Source organism: Entelurus aequoreus, linkage group LG02, assembly GCF_033978785.1.
Source record: "Entelurus aequoreus isolate RoL-2023_Sb linkage group LG02, RoL_Eaeq_v1.1, whole genome shotgun sequence".
NCBI classification, from domain to species: Eukaryota; Metazoa; Chordata; class Actinopteri; order Syngnathiformes; family Syngnathidae; genus Entelurus; species Entelurus aequoreus.
Genome location: NC_084732.1, coordinates 67,717,310 through 67,738,361, shown reverse-complemented (window position 1 = coordinate 67,738,361; position 21,052 = coordinate 67,717,310). Strand labels below are relative to the sequence as shown.

The 21,052-nt window shown below is 38.6% G+C and overlaps 1 protein-coding gene across 2 annotated transcripts in view; it reads left to right on the top strand.

Moving 5' to 3' along the window:
• fam189a1 (family with sequence similarity 189 member A1) overlaps positions 1 to 21,052 on the top strand; it is a 287,604-nt gene that overhangs the window by 264,309 nt on the left and 2,243 nt on the right. Inside the window, exons 7-12 of one of the 2 annotated variants that reach the window (XM_062068833.1) lie at positions 1,018 to 1,153; positions 3,397 to 3,475; positions 3,556 to 4,332; positions 7,242 to 7,313; positions 10,452 to 10,768; positions 12,968 to 13,458. In XM_062068833.1, coding sequence (XP_061924817.1) covers positions 1,018 to 1,153; positions 3,397 to 3,475; positions 3,556 to 4,332; positions 7,242 to 7,313; positions 10,452 to 10,768; positions 12,968 to 13,072 — 1,486 coding nt within the window. In that variant the 3' untranslated portion in view covers positions 13,073 to 13,458. Of the gene's footprint in view, positions 1 to 1,017; positions 1,154 to 3,396; positions 3,476 to 3,555; positions 4,333 to 7,241; positions 7,314 to 10,451; positions 10,769 to 12,967; positions 13,459 to 21,052 lie in introns of those variants that run through there. The other variant, XM_062068824.1, reaches the window with a different exon arrangement.

Genomic DNA, 21,052 nt, shown 5'->3' with positions numbered 1-21,052 from the left:
TTATATATTAATATAGATCAATACAGTCTGCAGGGATACAGTCCGTAAGCACGCATGATTGTATTTTTTTATGACAAAAAAAAAAAAACGTTGACCGGTCCGCAGTTACAAAAAGGTTGGGGACCACTGCTGTAGACGGTTGCCTGTCTCCTGTCTCCTGGTTCCTGGTTCCTGTTTTCCATCTTCCATCTTCGGGTCGGGGAGGAAATCTTGGATCGGTGCAGCGTCTTTAGTAATGCGGACACTGTATCGATCTGTTGTGGTTTTGCTGGAAGGCAAAGCTCTCAATTTACCGGTTGATTTACATTTCTAACCTCACCTATGGTCATGAGCTTTGGGTTATGCCCGAAAGGACAAGATCATGGGTACAAGCGGCCAAAATGAGTTTCCTTTGTCGGGTGGCGGGGCTCTCTCTAAAAGGTAGGGGGAGAAGCTCTGTCATTCAAAAGGAGCTCAAAGTAAGCCATTGCACCTCCACTTTGAGAGGAGCCAGATGAGGTGGTTCTGGCATCTGGTCAGGATACCCCTGGGAAGGCCTTTGGGGAACGTCCGACCGGTAGAAGGCCACAGGGAAGACCCAGGACACGTTAAGGAGGCTGTCTCCCGGCTGGCCTGGGAACGCCTCAGGAACCCCCGGGAGGAGCTGGACGAAGTGGCTGGGGAGAGGGAAGTCTGGGCTTCCCTGCTTAGCCTGCTGCCTCCGGGACCCGACCTTGGATAAGCGGAAGAAGATGGATGGATGGATGGACAAATGAATTTATTCCATTTTGAAATAAGGCTGTAAAATAACAAAATGTGAATCACTGGGAATACTTTCCGGATGCACTGTACTGTACATGTGCAGAACCAAGAATGTGCCATGACATCATCATACCATGAGAATTAGTGGAAAGTGTTTCATGTTCTGCCATTGTAGAGGGGAATTAAGTCATTAAAAATATATGATGATGTACATGGACTCATATATAATGATTGTTAATTGCTTGTTTAAAAATATTGATATCATATCCTTTACAGAGGCCTCCACCTGGACTTTCCTCATTCTCCCTTCAGTGCTATTTATGGGGTGCCAATTAACAGCCCTGGGACGCTGTACCCGACTGACCTGCCCCCACCGTATGAGTCTGTGGTAGGGCAGACCCCTGCAAGCCAGGTGAGGACAGATTTTACATAAGGGGGCTTAACTTTAATGTTTGTTTTTTGCTAAAGCACCAAATATAAATGCTTTCTGAGATACATATTCTTTAAAAGACATTGTATTATATTATATCCTGCTGCTTACTACACATTCAGGTGGATTAGACCAATCCAAGCTGTCAGGTACATTAAAGGGGAACTGAACTTTTTGGGGAATTTTGCATAACATTCACAATCCTTATGTGAGACCAGCACACATGTTTTTCTTTTTTTATGCATTCTAACTCGTAAATCAATGCCAACAAAAGTTAGCTAACAACGGAGCTAATGGAAGTCGCTCTATTCCTCCTATGAAGCAAACATCATCCAAAAACGTCCATCAACTTTTTATATACCCGCTGTAAGTATATATGGAAAGTAAACAGCCATGATAATAATAGCATGTAATAGTTACATATTTTTATCATTTTAGGCATACGGCGGCATATTAATCTCACAGACTAATGACATTGTTCGCTTTTTCTTTCAACAATAACAACACTACATCTCACGGCAGACTTCATGAGCGCCAAAAACGATTACTGTGGGACAAATGACGATCCAGAACCTTATATTTTTTAGCATGAATATAAGGAGCATAATCTACAAGTTGTAGAAGTGATAAACAGATCCAGCTTTAGTGAAACACTAAGCATTGCAGTATTGCAAAGTGCTGAGCAAGAAATACAAACTTAGAGCATAATAATACAGAATAATCACTTACTGTACAATGTCTGCTCTCACTCTGATGCCGACTGATGGGATGTTTATATCTTTGCATTTAGATGAAGGATTCATCATAATCGTCACGTAGGTTAAAAAAATATTTTTAAAAAATGGTGGCCGAAAATGGGCGGGTTTTTTTTCATGTTTTTCTTGCAATCTTCGGGTTTAAATTGAATGTCAAAGTTGACCAACTTCTTGGTTTACGGTAGGGGTGTCAAACTTTTATATCGGGGGCCACATGGAGAAAAATCTACTCCCAAGTGGGCCGCACTGGTAAAATCACGGCACGATAACTTAAAAATAAAGACAACTTCAGATTGTTTTCTTTGTTTAAAAAAAGAGCAAGCACATTCTGAAATGTACAAATCATAATGTTGTTGGGTTTTTTTTTTTACAATTAACTGTTGTGGTTAATAGTATATATAATTTATTTGTCGTTACTTATATTTTCTGAATAAATTATGTGATAATATTCATCAGTCAACTCATTGGTGTTAATTTTCAATCTATCAAGATTAAAAAATTATATCAAAATCAAATTATAGTATGTTATTTATGTAGTTTGATCATTTTCCTCGACTGATGTACTAATATAATGTGGTTTATTTTGTACATATGTAGCATCATCTACAAAGATACAAATAAGTGCTATTGTGACATCCAGTGGACACATTTAGAACAGCTGTTTCTTTCATTCAAAAATTTCAGGTACATTTTTATACTTAGCAAACTGATCCCGCGGGCCGGATAAAACCTGTCCTCGGGCCTGATCCGGCCCTTGGGGCCGTACGTTTGACACCCCTGGTTTACGGCTACAACCATCTCCTATACAAATGAAAGCCTTGATTTATGAACTAAATTCTAGTATACACTTTTACCAACTTTTTTATTTTTTTTTCATTTTAACACAAAATATGAGTTGTGGATAGCAACATATTTTATAAATATTACCTAAATGAGTATCTCTCTGACATTTTCAATTTGAAAAAATAGCTCTCATAGGAAAAAGGTTGGAGACCCCTGGTCTATACATACCAATTCATTGTCCACAGCCACATGTAAAAACCCCAAAAATAATCACATTTGTTTGTATAATATTGTTGACAACTGATTTCCCTTATCATCCCATAATTCATCATTTCATTTGCCAGCAATTAGTTTTTGTGGGTACTTGTTGAATGATCACTCAAAACTGCAATAATTAATACTTTGACAGAATAACACACATCTGTTAGCCTCTCGTGTTAATTATTTGAAGCATATTGGCTTGCTAAAGGAGTTGCGTCATTTTCAAACCAAATGCATGAGCAGTGCTCCCAAGTCCTTTGAATGACACAAAATGATTGACATGATCTGGTCTTACAGTGCCCCCTATTGGCCAGTAGTGGCACTGAAGACCACAGCTGCTATTACAACGGCAGCACAGCATGAAAAAAATGGAACTAATGATGCAATTGCACTCTCTGGGGTTGACTAATGGGTTTATCCTAACAGGTCACCACCAGCATCGAACAACAGGCAACGGAATCCAGTCCATGTGACAGAAACACAACGGCAGGACTTAGTACTCAGGGTAAACCTTTTGTCTGCACCCAGTGAACATTGCATTTTTTCTGTGTGCATACCAGTAATGTCTTGATTTCACATCTCCAGCCTCAGTGGACAGCGCATCCCTGATGGTGTCAGAAGTTGCTGATCAGGACCACACCGGCTCCTCGGAGGACTTGTGCTCACTGGAGGTGCAAGGCTCAGACTCCTCTCCCTATAGCACACCCCACAATGCGCTCACCGATGGAAGCTGCACCAGCCTGGAGCTTTGCACGCGCACACGATGCCACTATGGCTTATCAAACACGGATGCCCGCCCCAGTGACACCGGGTTCAGTGAGTCCTCACACACCCAGGAGTCTCTTGAACGCTCTCCGGACTGGTCCTCGGAAAACTACAGCAATCTGGACCAGGAGGATTCTGCGGATCACTCTCGCGCTTGTGAGGAACTCAGGCCTGCCATGCACCTTTGCGACGAGCTTGCATCCGCCAAACATTTTCCGGAGGAGCCACCGAAAGTGTCACCACATTCTCTTATCAAAGCGCGATTGATGAGCCGGAAGCTCCCGCTTGCTGTCGCCACACCTCCGCCTCCCCAGCCTTGCTCCCCGACTTCCGTGGCCTCTTCTGGTGGAACTTCAGCCATCAGTCCCTTGGCTCCCTCTCCTTCTCCCTCCCCTCCCAGCAGGCTACGAGGCCCCCGGCTGTGTTTCAGTGTATGGTCTCCGTCCTCTGCTCCACAGCCACCGTCTACCTCATCTCAAAGCGGATCTTCACCCTCAGAGAGACCTCGGGTGCTCCGTGCAGCCAGGAGGTGCCGCAAGCTGGCACGTATTGTCCGCTCCACCAGTGACCCTATCTCTTGCTCCTCTAATACCAGAAGTAAGTTAGAATGTGTTTTTTTATCCATCTCACAACAAGCATGCCAATCATCTTGGCTCTCCAACCATATAGTGCGTTTACAAGGGTACTTCTGTGTTTGATTATAACCCGTTCCAAAAGGTCTGATAAAGACCTTTAACCATAAGGCCCATTGTTGGACCGCTAAAAAAATTATGTTTCTATACACTAGACCAGGGGTCCCCAAACTTTTTGACTCGGGGGCCGCATTGGGTTAAAAAAAATTTGGCCCGGGGCCGGGCTGTGTATATATATATATATATATATATATATATATATATATATATATATATATATATATATATATATATATATATATATATACTGTAAAAAAATCCTATTTTTATGGTTAATTTACTCTAAATTTCTACTGTAATTTATTTTATTTTTTTTAATAGTTGATAAAACTGTAGAATTGAAGACATTATCTGTAAATAAACAATACGCCTGTTATTTTAAGTAATATGCCAGTAATGACAAACTATGTATATTTCTTTTTTTTTTTTTACAGAAAAATACCAATTTAATTATACATAGCATTTTCTGTTTTCTCAAATTACTTTCAAATTCATGTAATATTACGACATTTTTCCGTAAAACGTTTCATGAAAATTTCTGTAATTATAATGTTTTTGATCATTATTTGGTTTACAATGTTTTACTTTGATTTTATGGTTTTTGGCAGCCGTAGCTGCCAGTAGATGACGTTTTTTTTGCAGAATTTTTTTTTACAGTGTATACATTGTCTTTATATTCCAGCGAGTTCATCCGTTTTGTCATTTAACATCAATTAATTGATGTTCATCAACATTTAACATTGTCATGTTATCCATGGGAAAATTCATCTTTAGACAATATGATTTGCCTGAACGGCTAGGAGACACCGAGAGTAACAAGCGGTATAAAATGGATTAGAAAGGAAAGATTAAATAAATTTAAAAAAATAATAATAATTTTTAAAAATTAAAACACTTTTTTTTAAATTTGGGACTTCCCGTGGGCCGGATTTTGGATGCTGGGGGGCCGGATCCGGCCCACGGGCCGTAGTTTGGGGACCCCTGCACTAGACACTCAGAGCGCGCACAGAGAAGTGAGAACCCATCATTCGTTCACTCCACATTCACACCCTTGTGGTGGTAAACTACATTTGTAGCCTGCAAGGTTCGAATTTAACCATGGCAACCGCGGCAAAAGCCGCGACCGCCCTCGTCATTTGCCGTAATACCCTAAAAAAATGTACCAGCATCGACGGAAAGAAAATGCTGTGACCGCCCTCGACTTTTTACTTGTTAATGGATGAGGGATGTAACAATAAACGGTATAATGATGATATGCGATAAAACGGTGACTAATACAGTTACATTTTTTAATTACCGGAAACCCGTCATTAATTAATGCATTTTAGGCAACACAAAGTCAGGCGCATGCGCACTAGCGTCGTTTGGCTTGATAATCATGGCCGGACAAGCTAGACGGACATTGCTCCAGAGATTTCCCCTCAGAGTAAACAAAGCCAAGCGTTTGGTTTAACGTCATTTTCTCTTGCTTCCCGCTGTGCGTTTAAGAGCGCACTGCTGTGTTTAGATGGAGACAGGTGTGGACAATATTGGAGACACTTGTCCCCACACTAAAATTACACAGCAAAGGAGAAAACTATTTGATGTTGCTTTAATTTTGTCAATGCAGCGTTCATCAGCTGCTGTGACTGAGAGTTAATGACGTGAGGAAACATGCAGCAGGCGATGTGTCGTGAACGTTGTCACAACTTGTTTCTAAAGTCTTTAGTTTGTTTGCTGGGATGCTCATCCGTCCTTTATTTAGCTGCAAACTGTATCAGTGTTCAAATAACATCAATACTAGCTAAAATGTTTTGTCATCTCATCAAATTGAACATGAAGATTGTGTATTCGATGTGAGAGGTGTCACTCCTCTTTATTTTTGTTGGCCAAACTGTTGCACTGAACTATTAGGAGGCGTTGTTGAAAAAGAACAATATGATATTGATATTGATATTGTATTAATATCAAAAAGTATACACCATGTTTTTTTACATTTCTTGTGTTTTTTCATGTCACAAAGGTGTTCAAAAACCTTCATGTGACACATCATTTTGTTAATGTTTTATTGTGTATGGATAATTCCTATACGACATATTTCTTCTCAAACTCTTAATGGATCTGTCCTGATACAGCATCTAAATGTACCTATGCATGTACATAACTTAAAAACCTAATAATTTAAAAAAATACCTCCCTCTATCAAAATGTAAAAATAGCGATAAAGGCATCATGTAGTGACAAAAAGCTGACAAGTTGATATTAGTCATGAATAAAAAAAACTGTTGTATATACTGTGTATATATATATATATATATATATATATATATATATATATATATATATATATATATATATATATATATATATATATATATATATATATATATATATATATATATATATATATATATATATATATATATATATATATCGTATTTATATACAGTATACAACACTTGCCTTAACCTTAAAAAGTTAAAATTCGAGGCCTGCAGCTGCCCTGGGGTAGATTAGTGACTGGTGGATATAATTATTGAACACAATTAAAATCAAGAGTAAGATTGCTAATTCAGTGTTAGTATTTGAGTGGGCCCTGGGCCCCTCTGTAGTGGAAAAGTTGGGCCCCAAGGTCAAAAAGGTTAAGAACACCTAAACGACTCGTAATAAAAGCATGCATTAGCATATCTTGTTATTTAGAGAGAATAGGGAGAACTCTGGGTATTTTTTAAGAAAATTAAAAATATTTGTGTTATATTTTTAACATGTGAAATAAACAGAGGTACTACTGTTTTTAGTTGGACATTTTTGGTTTCTGTGTGTCGTCTTCTACAGGAGAGCATTGGGCTTCTAACTCTTCAATGAATCCCTCAGCTGACGATTCAGCTCATACATCACCAGAGCAAGGTACACTTTGTTAACTGCACTTAAACATATCTAGTATCTGGTATCTACCATGTTCTTTGCTAAAAAAAAAAAAAAGTGCCTGTTTCAGTCGACGTTTGTGAAATGAAATTTAAGGACCGTTTGTGTTGACGTGGTTAGCAGTGTGAAAGGGCAACAGCTATATAACTGCTGTTTGCATACGCTGCATTACAATGTCCACACAGTGACTTCCTGTTTAGTGCAAGGTAACCTTCAAAATAAAAGCTTGTTTTAACCTGATTCTACCACAGGAACTAACAAAAAGCACATGTAATTATTTTGTTATCCACCGGAAGAAAGATTTGTGCATGTAATAAAATCTGTATTACCTCCCACCAGGAGATTATGTATTTGCCTGGGTTTGTCAGTAAGTTAGTTAGTTACTTAGTTAGTTAAGGAAAGGTCTGAAATGTTTAAAAAGAACATTATGTTTATGTTACGTTGCACCGCCTCCACTCACAGAGACAAAGACAGTGGTTGACTAATACTATGTTTATTTCACGAGTGAACCCTTTTGTAGACATAAACAGACAAACAAAACAAACACGCAGGAAAATTATAGCAAACGGCATCGGGAAAAGGTGATTTGATTTTGGGGGTGATCCAGATCACAGTATGGGTTCATGTTTTGTTTTTTTAAAGGATTCTTTACTATTGGGAGATTTGCACTCTTTGATTGATTTTCTCGTTGTTATTGTATTCAAGATATAGACAATGAAGATAATAAGAGTATAAAATATTGTATGTATTGGGTGCCGAATTTGTTAATTTTATAGGTACCGACCGGAATTCTACAGTCTACTTGCAGATTCAGAACCGACTAAAATACCTGGCCATGAAACAAGGAGTCAAGCACTCATAACGGACTTAGCCGGACTGCCTTTAGGTAATGTTACAATTTTGCCATGCCAACAAAGCAAGAAGGCGCTCAAAAGGCTCCACTTTTCAAAATGCTAATTTACATTGGATTTGCCCTAGACATGCTATCGATGAGCATTATAAAAAGTGCAACTAAGATGCATGTTACAATCCAACAACTGGTGTGTAAAAAGAACAATACTTACAGTTCAAACACTTTGTAGGGCTCAACAAATTAAAAAAAACTGTCACGTTTAACTTAATTGCAAAGACTACTTCCTGACTAAGGCAACACACCGTAGTCTATACACTACTGCCATCTAACGTCTTGGAATTGCATCAGCATGCAAAGTCTACAATATAGTACAGTACAGTGCAGTACTTGCAAAAGAGACACAGATAACAGCACAGTTCAGTGTTTAATGTTCAATTAAAAAAAATAAGATTTTATTATCAAACAACATTTATTGACACATTTGAACACACACGGAGGTGCAGAAAAATTTGTACCGGTATCGTTTCCTAGGTAGCGAGAATTGGTACCGTATTGATTCAAACGTAAAAGGTACCCATCCCTAGTCCCTGCTAAAACCCCAGTAGCTTAGACTTAGACTTAGACTTACTTAGACAAACTTTAATGATCCACAAGGGAAATTGTTCCACACAATTGTGATGTATCATGTTGTATGCTTGCATGTTCGAAATAAACTCAAACTCAAACTCAAACTCAGTAGCTCAGTTACAATGATGGAAAGTGTAAGGATGGAAAGGACAATGCAGGTATAAATAGACTAAATATAGCGATATAAAATATAACATATATCCTTAATATTTACATAATATTTGTACAGTATATTATATATACTGATATATTATATTATATTATGTCTATATCATATATACAATATATAAAAATTACCATGTACAATATTACAGTGTATGTGACAGCTGCAGCATAAAATAGAGAGTAAATCCCGCAGAAAATAGTAAATAGACATTAAAAACAAAGAGAAGAAGCTAACATAGAAGGTGTCAGGTAATAGGCAGATATCATCTATTGCTGAATGGCGAGTGATTATACAGCTGGATGGAGTGCGGAATGAAGGAGTTCTTGAATCGAACACTGTGGGAACAAAGCTGAAGGAGCCTGTTGGAGTATAGCTTCATGTGAAGTCCTATCTATAACAATTATTTCTATCTTTGTAGATGATGTGTACAGAATAAACCACATAATGTTAGTACAACAGTTGAGGAAAAGGAGTAAACTACATCCTGAGGGAACTCTCCTGAAGGAATCAATAAAGTACTATCTATCTAAATAACATCCTGTAATTTAATTTTGATATCAATCTTTTATCTTGATGGATTAAAAATTAACACCAATTAGAGCATTTTAAAACTCTGCCACACTCAATTCCACCTGTTTGACCGATGAACATTATCACATCATTTATTCAGAACGTATAAATAACGACAAATGAAGATAGAATACTATTGACCGCAACATTAAAGTGTAAAAAAACAACAACATTATGATTTGTACATTTTCAGAACGTGCTTGTTTTATTTTTAAACAAAGGAAACAATCCGAATTTGTCTTTATTTTTAGGTTATCATGCCATGATTTTACCAGTTTGGCCCACTTGGCAGTAGATTTTTCTCCGTGTGGCCCCCAAACTAAAATGAGCTTGACGCCCCCGCCTTAAGCCCTTCAAACACCTTAAGGGTGAATGAGAACAGAGATCAGGCGCTCATTCTGGTCCAAATACGGTGAACTTTGACTTCCTGGATTAACGGACAACAACAACAACAACAAAAAATAGAAATGCTGCAACTTTTTGTGTGTTTTTGTAAAACTTTACTGAAGTACGGTAAATGTGGGCTATGTTTTACTACAACATCACAGATACGCGTGGCGAAGTTGGTAGAGTGGCCGTGCCAGCAATCGGAGTGTTGCTGGTTACTGGGGTTCAATCCCCACCTTCTACCATCCTAGTCACGTCCGTTGTGTCCTTGGGCAAGACACTTCACCCTTGCTCCTGATGGGTGCTGGTAGCGCCTTGCATGGCAGCTCCCTCCATCAGTGTGTGTGAATGTGTGTGTGAATGGGTGAATGTGGAAATACTGTCAAAGCGCTTTGAGTACCTTGAAGGTAGAAAAGCGCTAAACAAGTATAACCCATTTATCATTTATTTATAAAGTAGGTATGTTTTTTTTACTTCAATGCACGTGCTGACCGTGTATCCCCTGTTTTGTCTTCAGAGCCATCAGGCGTTTCATCAGATGGCATCGCAGCCAAACCCAGCTGTGCCAAGAAGCAGCAAAAGGAGGGCAAAAAAGCAGACCTCCACCCTAAAAGTAGAGCTCTGCAAGCGCGCTCCCCCCGTGAACAGCCCCAGTCACTGGCTGACCTTAAAATGTTTAAAGACACTAAAATATTAGTGGCCAAGTTCCTGGAGCATTCCAGCTGCAATTTATCACCTGAGGTCCAGCAAGTCGTCAATAACATCAAGTGTGTCATCAAGTCCGATGAGAAGCACATGGAGGAGGCGATATTTAGTGCCAATGTCATAGATCAGGTAACTACACTGCTTTTTTTAATTACATTATCATTATTATCATATTGTCATGTTTCACTTTAAAGAAACATCCAGTGGGTTCCTTTGTCATTGTTGGTGGGAATTACTTAATGTAATCCATCAAGTCAAAAAAAAAGACACTTTTTTTTTTCCTTTTTCTTTTTTTTTGTGTCCTGTCCAGCTTCTCAGGTAAATCATATAGTTGATGTAGATGCCCATATCGGCTGTTCAGATTTACTTTACAAAAGAGAAATGTGGGATACTTCTCTTGTTGCCTTATTTGTATTTGACTTTATTACAAGGATTTATATTATCTTTTGGTGCAGCCGGGCCGGAGCAGGAGGGGATAGAAAGAGAAAAAAAGGAAGACAGAGGGGGAAATTGCGGGGACAAGAGCGGGATTAGACAGAGAGACAAAAACAGCAACAGCAAACACAACAATAACAACAACAACAATAGAGCAACATCAGCAAATAGGATATGTACAAATATGATGGTAAAAGTGCTAGCAAAGAAGCAGTTAGCAAAATAAATAATAATACAGAAATGACAATGAGCATTATTACACTACAAATGGAGCAATACAGATACTAATAGAAATAGTGCTATTGATAATAAACAATACCAATAATTTACCTCTATTATCAAAAATACAGTTGTTCAAATGCAACAATACATATACGTAATGATAACTAGAGATACAAAAGAATGCAGAAAAATGGAGGGGAAGAAAGAGAAGCAACCTATATTAACCTTGTAAAAGACACACTTGCTCACTCGACTGCATGGTGGGAAGTCATGGAAGGACTTAATGTAATCCATCAGGTCAAAAAAAAAAGACACGCTTGCTCACTCGACAGTACGTTCATGCATGTAAAAGAGAAAAGTCAAATAATAATTCATGCTAATGCTCGTCCCATGAGCTGATGAAGGATCATCAACAGGCCAGGGCAGAGGCATCAACTCACCCTGGCTGCAGAGGCCATCATGTCATCAACATGTCCTTGAGTAAATTAGCAGTGAGTGTCTGTGATGCAGATGTGAAGAAATACATTTAAATTGCATGCTTACGTAAATAGGGATCACATTTTTCTGTTTTGTTTATTTTATTTCTATTTTTTGCGCATATTATGCACTGTGGTCAGAGAAATGCATTAACGTTTTCAAATCAAAAGGAAAAGTGCTGCATATACTCCATGTTCTTGTTACCTAACGGCAGTGGCGGGCCGTGCGTTTCTCACCTTTGGCCTTCAGTGATACCCTACTTAGTCCGACTTCACCTCTCAAAATAGCGTAATTTATGACACCACATGGAAACGGCTGGAGATATTATACAGAAACTCACTTGCACACTACTGAGCGTTGAAACCCCTCAACCGTGTACAAAACACTCTATTTTTCGGCGCATTTAACGTTCAATAAAACTGCATTAGCAATTAAAACATATCTTACGTGGTACTGTCATAACTAAAATAATTGTATAAAACAAATGAAACATGAAAAAATAAAGAAATAAAATATTTGAACTCACAATTTGTAGCACCCATCCGACGCCGTATAAGCCAGTGGTAGCGTCATAGTCTTTCGATTCGTGTGAAAGTGGCCGGCAAACCATTTCACCGCCGGTGTTGTTGCCAAAATGTGATTACCTGCCAAAAATGTATTTCCTTCACGGGAGCGTGCACCGCTCGCTAAACCTGCAGTGCTTAGCTTCGTCTGTCTACAGCGGATTACTCGGTGTAAGACAAACACTTTATCTTCGTGGTTATTGTACCACTGAGTTTTCTGTGGCTTTCTATGGCTCGTATGGCTCCGGTGCCACTTCCTGTTTTTCTCAACTTGTGATTGGATACTCACTTGGGACTCCCAAGTGAGTATCCAATCACAGCGTTAGGCCAGATAGAAGGCCTTACTGACCTTATTGACTGTTGCAACTATCTATCAACTGTATGTTCCCGTTCACTTACAGTGCACGGACGCCCGCATTGTTGATTCTGAAGGTCCCGGGCAGATTTGGTACAGCATGGCAACATAAGCTAACTGAATTCTGATTGGTTAAAAACTCTAACCTAAATACAACAGCACTGGAAAGAGCATAATATGACACGAAGGGTATAGGAATACATTTAGATATTTAGGGAAAGTAAATTAAAAAATACTTTTATCTTTAATTATGCTCATAATTTCTGGTTATGTTAGGCCAGCAGAGAAGGCCTTGCTGGCCCTGACGGCACACCACTGCCTAACAGGTTCTACAACATTTCTACAGTCACCCTTGAAGAAATGCCAACAGAAAGACGCTAACTTCAGCCACGAGCCTCCTTTTACAAAAAATACATGCATTCTGTCATGTCTGTGTGATCAGGTTTTGTTTTGGTTATGTTCGGTTTGGTTTTTGGACTCGTTGTGCACTCTTGTTTGTTTTGTTTCCATGACAACCCATTAGTTTTCACCTGTCCTCATGTCACGCACCTGTCTCACGTTTTGCACTCGCGCACCTGTCACTAATCATGTCGGTATTATTTAAGCTTTCAGTTGCCAGGCAGTCTGTCTGGCGACATTAACTCTGATTGACTTCTATGACTTCTGTTACCCGTGTTACCCATGCTACCATAGTTCCATGCCAAGTGAGTTTTGTCTATATTCCTGTCACAGTAAGTGTTTATTTGTTTCATGTTCATAGTTTTTTGCCCAAGTGCTAGTTTTTGTTTCATTAGTCAAGTTTGTTCTCCGCCTTTGTGCGCACCTTTGGTTTTGTACCTTTTTGTTAGTGTTAAAATAAAATCATGTATTTACCTCCAAGCCATGTCCGATCCAACTTTACTTTGTCCGATCCAACTTTACTTGCATCTCGGGAAAACAAACACCCCATAGTCCACGTCGTTATGTCACATTCATTCATTAATGAAAGCTCACACTTTAGTTTCATTATCCATCCATCCATTTTCTACCGCTAGTCCCTTACGGGGCCACGGGGGTGCTGAAGCCTATCTCAGCTGCATTCTGGCGGAAGGCGGGGTACACCCTGGACAAGTCGCCACCTCATCACAGGGCCAACACAGACAACCATCATAAAATATTTTCATAACTTTAAGGATGATAAACCGACTTTAAAACTAGTTTAATGACACCTTCGTCATGGTCTGAGTGGGTCTGTATCGCTTTCACTGGCACTGAGCAATTTTTTGGAGGATGGCAGAAACCCTGCCACACAAAAAACTACAAATGTGTAGACTGCCCTGCGGCATAGTCACTTCCCCCTTTCCCCATTCGTTACAACGGAAGTCAATGTGAACACCTACGTGTAATTATTGCTATCATGGCCGAAGCTGCAAAACAACAACAACAACAAAACGTTTTGCCTGAAGAGACAAAAAAAAAAAGGGAGGCTACCCGGTTAAAAAGACATTTCGTTAATTAGCAGCAAATAGTCACTGAACAAGCAGCTACATTTGCTCTTATTCATTAGCAAAGCCATGTGTTACATGTACCGTAACAGTCTAAGCCTTTTCTTTACTTTGATAACCAAAATAATCCATGTAGACCTTGTAGATGTACACAAATGTTGTTTATTAGGGACCGCAATGTCCCTTTGGGACAGAGGACCCTATTGTATTTGTAAGGTTTTATTATTATTTTATTATTATCTTTGAGCTGTAATTTGACCCCCTTAACATGCTTCAAAACTCACCATATTTGACACACACATCAGGACTGGCGAAAATTGCGATCTAATAAACAAACCAAACCCCAAAACTCAAAATTGCGCTCTAGCGCCCCCTAGGAAAAAACACAGAAAAAACTGCTTGTAACTTCCAGTAGGAATGTCGTAGAGACCTCTATGTAGGTCTGACTTAGACCTAGATTTCATACAATGACTTCTTTCAGCAAAAATCAATAGGAAGTTGGCAATTCCCCCTTCAAAACAAAAGTGTAGTAAAAACAGTCACTTTTGCCTCTTTGAGCTGTAATTTGACCCCCTTAACATGCTTCAAAACTCACCAAACTGGACACACACATCAGTACTGGCAAAAATTGCGATATAATTAAAAAACCCAACCCCAAAACTCAAAATTGCGCTCTAGCGCCCCCTAGGAAGAAAACACAGACACAACTGCTCCTAGGAAGAAAACTTAGACAAAGCTGCCTGTAACTTCCAGTAGGAATGTCGTAGAGACATGAAACAAAAACCTCTATGTAGGTCTCACTTAGACCTATATTTCATACACTGACAACCCCCAGCAAAAATCAACAGGAAATTTGCAATCCCCCTTCAAAAAATAAGTTGTTATTATTATTATACCGCCGCCTCTTTGAGCTGTAATTTGACCCCCTTAACATGCTTCAAAACTCACCATATTTGACATACACATCCGGACTGGCGAAAATTGCGATCTAATAAAAAAAAAACCCTAGCCCCAAAACTCAAAAATGCGCACTAGCGCCCCCTAGGAAGAAAACACAGACAAAACTGCCTGTAACTTCCAGTAGGAATGTCGTAGCGACATGAAACAAAAACCTCTATGTAGGTCTCATTTAGACCTAGATTTCATACAATAACATCCTTCAGCTAAAATCAACAAGAAGTAGGCAATTCCCCCTTCAATACAAAAGTTTTGTAAAAACAGTAACTTTTGCCTCTTTGAGCTGTAATTTGACCCCCTTAACATGCTTCAAAACTCACCAAACTGGACACACACATCAGGACTGGCGAAAATTGCGATCTAATAAAAAAGCAAACCCCAAAACTTAAAATTGCGCTCTAGCGCCCCCTAGGAATAAAACACACACAAAACTGCTCCTTGGAAGAAAACACAGACAAAACTGCCTGTAACTTCCAGTAGGAATGTCGTAGAGACATGAAACAAAAACCTCTATGTAGGTCTTACTTAGACCTACATTTCATACAGTGACAACCCCCAGCAAAAATATACAGGAAGTTTGCAATTCCCCCTTCAAAACAAAAGTTTTGTAAAAACCGGTCACATTTTTTCAAACATTATCTCCTCTGAGCGCGTTTGTCGTGTCGGCTTCAAACTAGCACAGGAGAGATTGAACCCTTCTGATTAAAAGTTGACCAAAGAGTTTTAATTACTGCTCCGGTTTGGATTTTATGTGCCGTCAAAGTCTGTCCCGACCATCGCTGCTTGCAGCTTTAATTTTGGATATATCTGGTAAGCCTGTCGAGCGCAGGGTTGAATCATACAAGTATCAAAGCATTCTTGAAATGACATTTTTAAAACCGATATTGTTAGGGAGCTTGAGTATGAAAAGTTGATGACAGCAACACAAATAAGGCTGACATGAAGGTTTTGAAACAGAAAAAACACTAAATGTTTTCATGACATCAACGACAGCGTTGCCAGCTTAACTTCAGTAGTTTTAAAAAAAAAGTATCGGATGATATTGGCTTGCACCTGAAATCTTCAAAATAGGCTCCAATACAAGCAAACAGACCTGCAGCGAGTATTTTGTGCAAAGCTAGACAGCCTGTTAACATCTAAACCAGGGGTGTCAAACGTATTAGGATTAGGCCAGCAAACAGGTTTTATCTGGCCCGCGGGATGAGTTCGCTAAGTATAAAAATGAGCTGACATTTTCAATGAAAAAAACTGCTGTTCTAAATGTGTCCACTAGAGGTCGCAATAGCAATTTTTTGTATCTTTGTAGATGATGCTATATGTAAAAAAAAAACACAAAAAAAAAACACATGTTAGTGCACCAGTTGAGGAAAATGAGCAAACTACATAAATAACATCCTGTAATTTGATTTTTATATTATTTTTTTATCTTGATAGATTGATAATTAACACCAATGAGTTGACTGATGAACAATAACACATAATTTATTCAGAAAGTATAAATAATGACAAATAAAGATAGAATACTATTACTGCAACGTGTACGTGTAAAAAAAAAAAAAAGACGACATTATGATTTGTACAATTCCATAATTTGCTTGTTTTATTTTTAAACAAAAAAAACAATCTGAAGTTGTCTTTATTTTTAAGTTATCGTGCCGTGATTTTACCAGTCTGTCCAACTTGGGAGTAGATTTTTCTCCATGTGGCCCCCTATCTAAAATGAGTTTGACACCCCTGATCTAAATGTTGTCCAATTAGCACACAAGGTTGATCTTTTCTTGTATTTTAGTGAAGTCATTTACAAAAAGGTGAACATGTTAGGCTCATAGGCTACTAGGAGCTAACAGCTACACAACAGCTAAACACTTAATAGCACACAAGCTAGACATACATTTTAAGTTACTGTCGTTGAACAATATTGCAGGAGATTTGCCAATATAAACAAATATCAAATAATTCAATCAAACAAAGTCTCCAAGGCAGAAGCTTTTATTTAATTTATTATTTTTTACCTTTATTTACCCGGGAAGGTCCCATTGACATTAAGAATCTCTTGTTCAAGGGTATCAAGTATCCAGTAACACATGTCAGCATAATTCTACATACTGCGTAATGATCTTAACGTAATAACTTATTTGGTCACTAGGTGTCGCCAAAAACAAATTAACACTCCCCCACTAAATCTGTCAGAAAGTTAGTGCTTTTCATGTCTTTGTTCTATGAGTCCTTCCTTTTGATTAGGGGATGGCGTGTCGAAGTTGGGAGAGTGGCCGTGCCAGCAATCTGAGGGTTACTGGTTCAATCCCCACCTTTTACCATCCTAGTCACGTCCGTTGTGTCCTTGAGCAAGACACTTCACCCTTGCTCCTGATGGGTCCTGGTTAGTGCCTTGCATGGCAGCTCCCGCCATCAGTGTGTGAATGTGGAAATAGTGTCAAAGCGCTTTGAGTTCCTTAAAAAGGTAGAAAAGTGCAATACAAGTATAACCATTTCTTTGATTAGGCCTTTTTTTTAACATGCCACACTACAAAATAATTTAAGTATGTCCTTCCTAGTCACGTCCGTGGTGTCCTTGGGCAAGACACTTCACCCTTTGCCTCTGATGGCTGCTGGTTAGCGCCTTGCATGGCAGCTCCCGCCATCAGTGTGTGAATGTGTGTGTGAATGGGTAAATGTGGAAATACTGTCAAAGCGCTTTGAGTACCTTGAAGGTAGAAAAGCGCTATACAAGTATAACCCATTTATCATTATTATCATTTACTATGATTAATATCGGCATCAGCAAATACTCAAGGCTCTAATATCGAAAGTGAAACCGTTGAATCGGGACACCTCCTACTCAGTGGCCTAGTGGTTAGAGTGTCCGCCCTGAGATCGGTAGGTTGTAAGTAGGGATGTCCGATATCGGCTTTTTGCCGATATCCGATATTCCGATATTGTCCAACTCTTTAATTACAAATACCGATATCAACCAATACTGATATATACAGTCGTGGAATTAACACATTATTATGCCTAATTTGGACAACCAGGTATGGTGAAGATAAGGTCCTTTTTAAAAATTAAAATTAAAAAAATAAATAAATAAAAAACATTTTCTTGAATAAAAAGGAAAGTAAAACAATATAAAAACAGTTACATAGAAACTAGTAATTAATGAAAATGAGTAAACTTAACTGTTAAAGGTTAGTACTATTAGTGGACCAGCAGCACGTACAATCATGTGTGCTTACGAACTGTATCCCTTGCAGACTGTATTGATATATATTGATATATAATGTAGGAACCAGAATATTAATAACAGAAAGAAACAACCCTTTTGCGTGAATGAGTGTAAATGGGGGAGGGAGGTTTTTTGGGTTGGTGCACTAATTGTAAGTGTATCTTGTGTTGATTTAATAAAAAAATTATAATTAAATTAAATTTAAAAAACCATACCGATAATTAAAAAAACGATACCGATAATTTCCGATATTACATTTTAAAGCATTTATCGGCCGATAATATCGGCAGGCCGATATTATCGGACATCTCTAGTTGTGAGTTCAAACCCCGGCCGAGTCATACCAAAGACTATTTTAAAATGGGACCCATTAACTCCCTGCTTGGCACTCAGCATCAAGGGTTGGAATTGGGGGTTAAATCACCAAAAATGATTCCCGGGCGCGGCTACCGCTGCTGCTCACTGCTCCCCTCACCTCCCAGGGGGTGATCAAGGGTGATGGGTCAAATGCAGAGAATAATTTCGCCACACCTAGTGTCTATGTGTGACAATCATTGGTACTTTAACTTTAACTTTAACTAATACGTGGTGAATATTCAGACCCCTCTCGCGATTGTTTTTAAAAAAAGCGACTGGGGACACATTTAGCAACTTACACTAATTTGAGACTTTTGAAGCGAAAAGTCGGAAGAGTCTTTTTTTATATATATATATATATATAAATATATATATATATATATTATTCTATTTTGTTAATTTTAGTATTTCCCACAAAAAAACATGAATTACTGAGTATTACTCCAAAACATGCATCAAATTAAATTCAGGTTCAAGTCAAACAGTATGAATATTATGTCACTCTAATAAAAAAAAGAAGGTACAAGGGTATCCCCTATTTATTTTTTTAGACACAGGAATTGGCTAATTATACAAATTACACAACGTCATTTTGCGACTTTTAGGACAGCCAATTGCAGCTACTTTTACTGAGGAGTCGACAACACTGATATCTAAGGAAATAAATGTCCTGATCTTTGAAGGGATTAAAGCCAAAACAATAAGGGCCTGATCTACTAACGGTTTGCGTGTATTAAAACACGTGCAAAACCTGATAGCGCATGTCAAGATACTCTACTAAACTTGTGCGCACATCCATGTAAGTGCAGAATATAGGCTGAATATTAGAATGCCAATAATGGAGGAGGAGATGCAAACATAATCATTTAGCACTCGCAATGTGATTCATCAAGACTAAAACTGTTCTGCAACCGCTGTTTTAGGTCTATATTTTAACAGAAAGTACATGCAATCGTGCACAGTTACGCATAAATGAGAAAGCAGGCGATCCTATTGCAAAGGCAGACAATTGATAGAGAGAGTATTCCATCTGTGTGTGTGTGTCAACATATTCATACTTTCATCAATAGAAATACAGGTACAAGACATATAATCTATTCAGCAATATAATTTCATAATTTTATAGCTGCTGGATGATGTAATTGGCTGATTAAAACAAACTAAATTGAGGCATTTTGGTGTCTGCTGGCATTTTTCTTAATGCCGTTTTTTTTTCATATATTAGGTATATTGTTACAATGAAGTGTGCCTGGGGACAAAAATAAATACATCTTTAAATAATTACGTAAATGTGTTATTGGTTTGATTATGATTGGAATTAAATAAATAAATGTGATATGATGGAAGGTTGAATGGAACAAAATTAAATAGAGAAATACTTAAAATATTTATGTAAATGTGTCTTTAATTGATTTACATTTAAATGAAATAAGGGCAGCACGGTGGCATAGGTGCATGTGCCTCACCGTACGAAGGTCCTGAGTTCAATCCCGGGCTCGGGATCGTTCTGTGTGGAATTTGCATGTTCTCCCCATGAGTGCGTGGGTTCCCTCCGGTACTCCAAAGACATGCACCTGGGGATAGGTTGATTGGCAACACTAAATTGGCCCTAGTGTGTGAATGTGAGTGTGAATGTTGTCTGTCTGTGTTGGCCCTGCGATGAGGTGGCGACTTGTCCAGGGTGTACCCCGCTTACCACCCGAATGCAGCTGAGATAAGCTCCAGCACCCCCCGCGACCCCGAAAGGGACAAGCGGTAGAAAATGGATGGATGGAAGTGAAGTGAAGTGAAGTGAAGATAATTATATTTATATAGCGCTTTTCTTTGTTGACTCAAAGCGCTTTACATAGTGAAACCCATTATCTAAGTTACATTTTTTAACCAGTGTGGGCGAAGTGTCTTGCCCAAGGACACAACAGCTGTGACTAGGATGGCAGAAGTGGGGATCGGACCTAGAGCCCTCAGGTTGCAGGCATGGCCGCTCTATCAACCGAGCTACGCTAATATCGCTCCTGTATGAAAAAAAATGTTTTTGCAGTATGCATATAATTGCAACAGGATCATTCACAGAGCGCACCTTCAGCGTGCTAAAAATAAGTTCTGTTGTCTAGATCAGTGGTTCTCAACCTTTTTTCAGTGATGTACCCACTGTGAACATTTTTTTAATTCAAGTACCCCCTAATCAGAGCAAAGCATTTTTGGTTGAAAAAAAGAGATAACGAAGTAAAATACAGCACTATGTCATCAGTTTCTGATTTATTAAATTGTATAACAGTGCAAAATATTGCTCATTTGTTGTGGTCTTTCTTGAACTATTTGGAAAAAAATATATAAAAATAA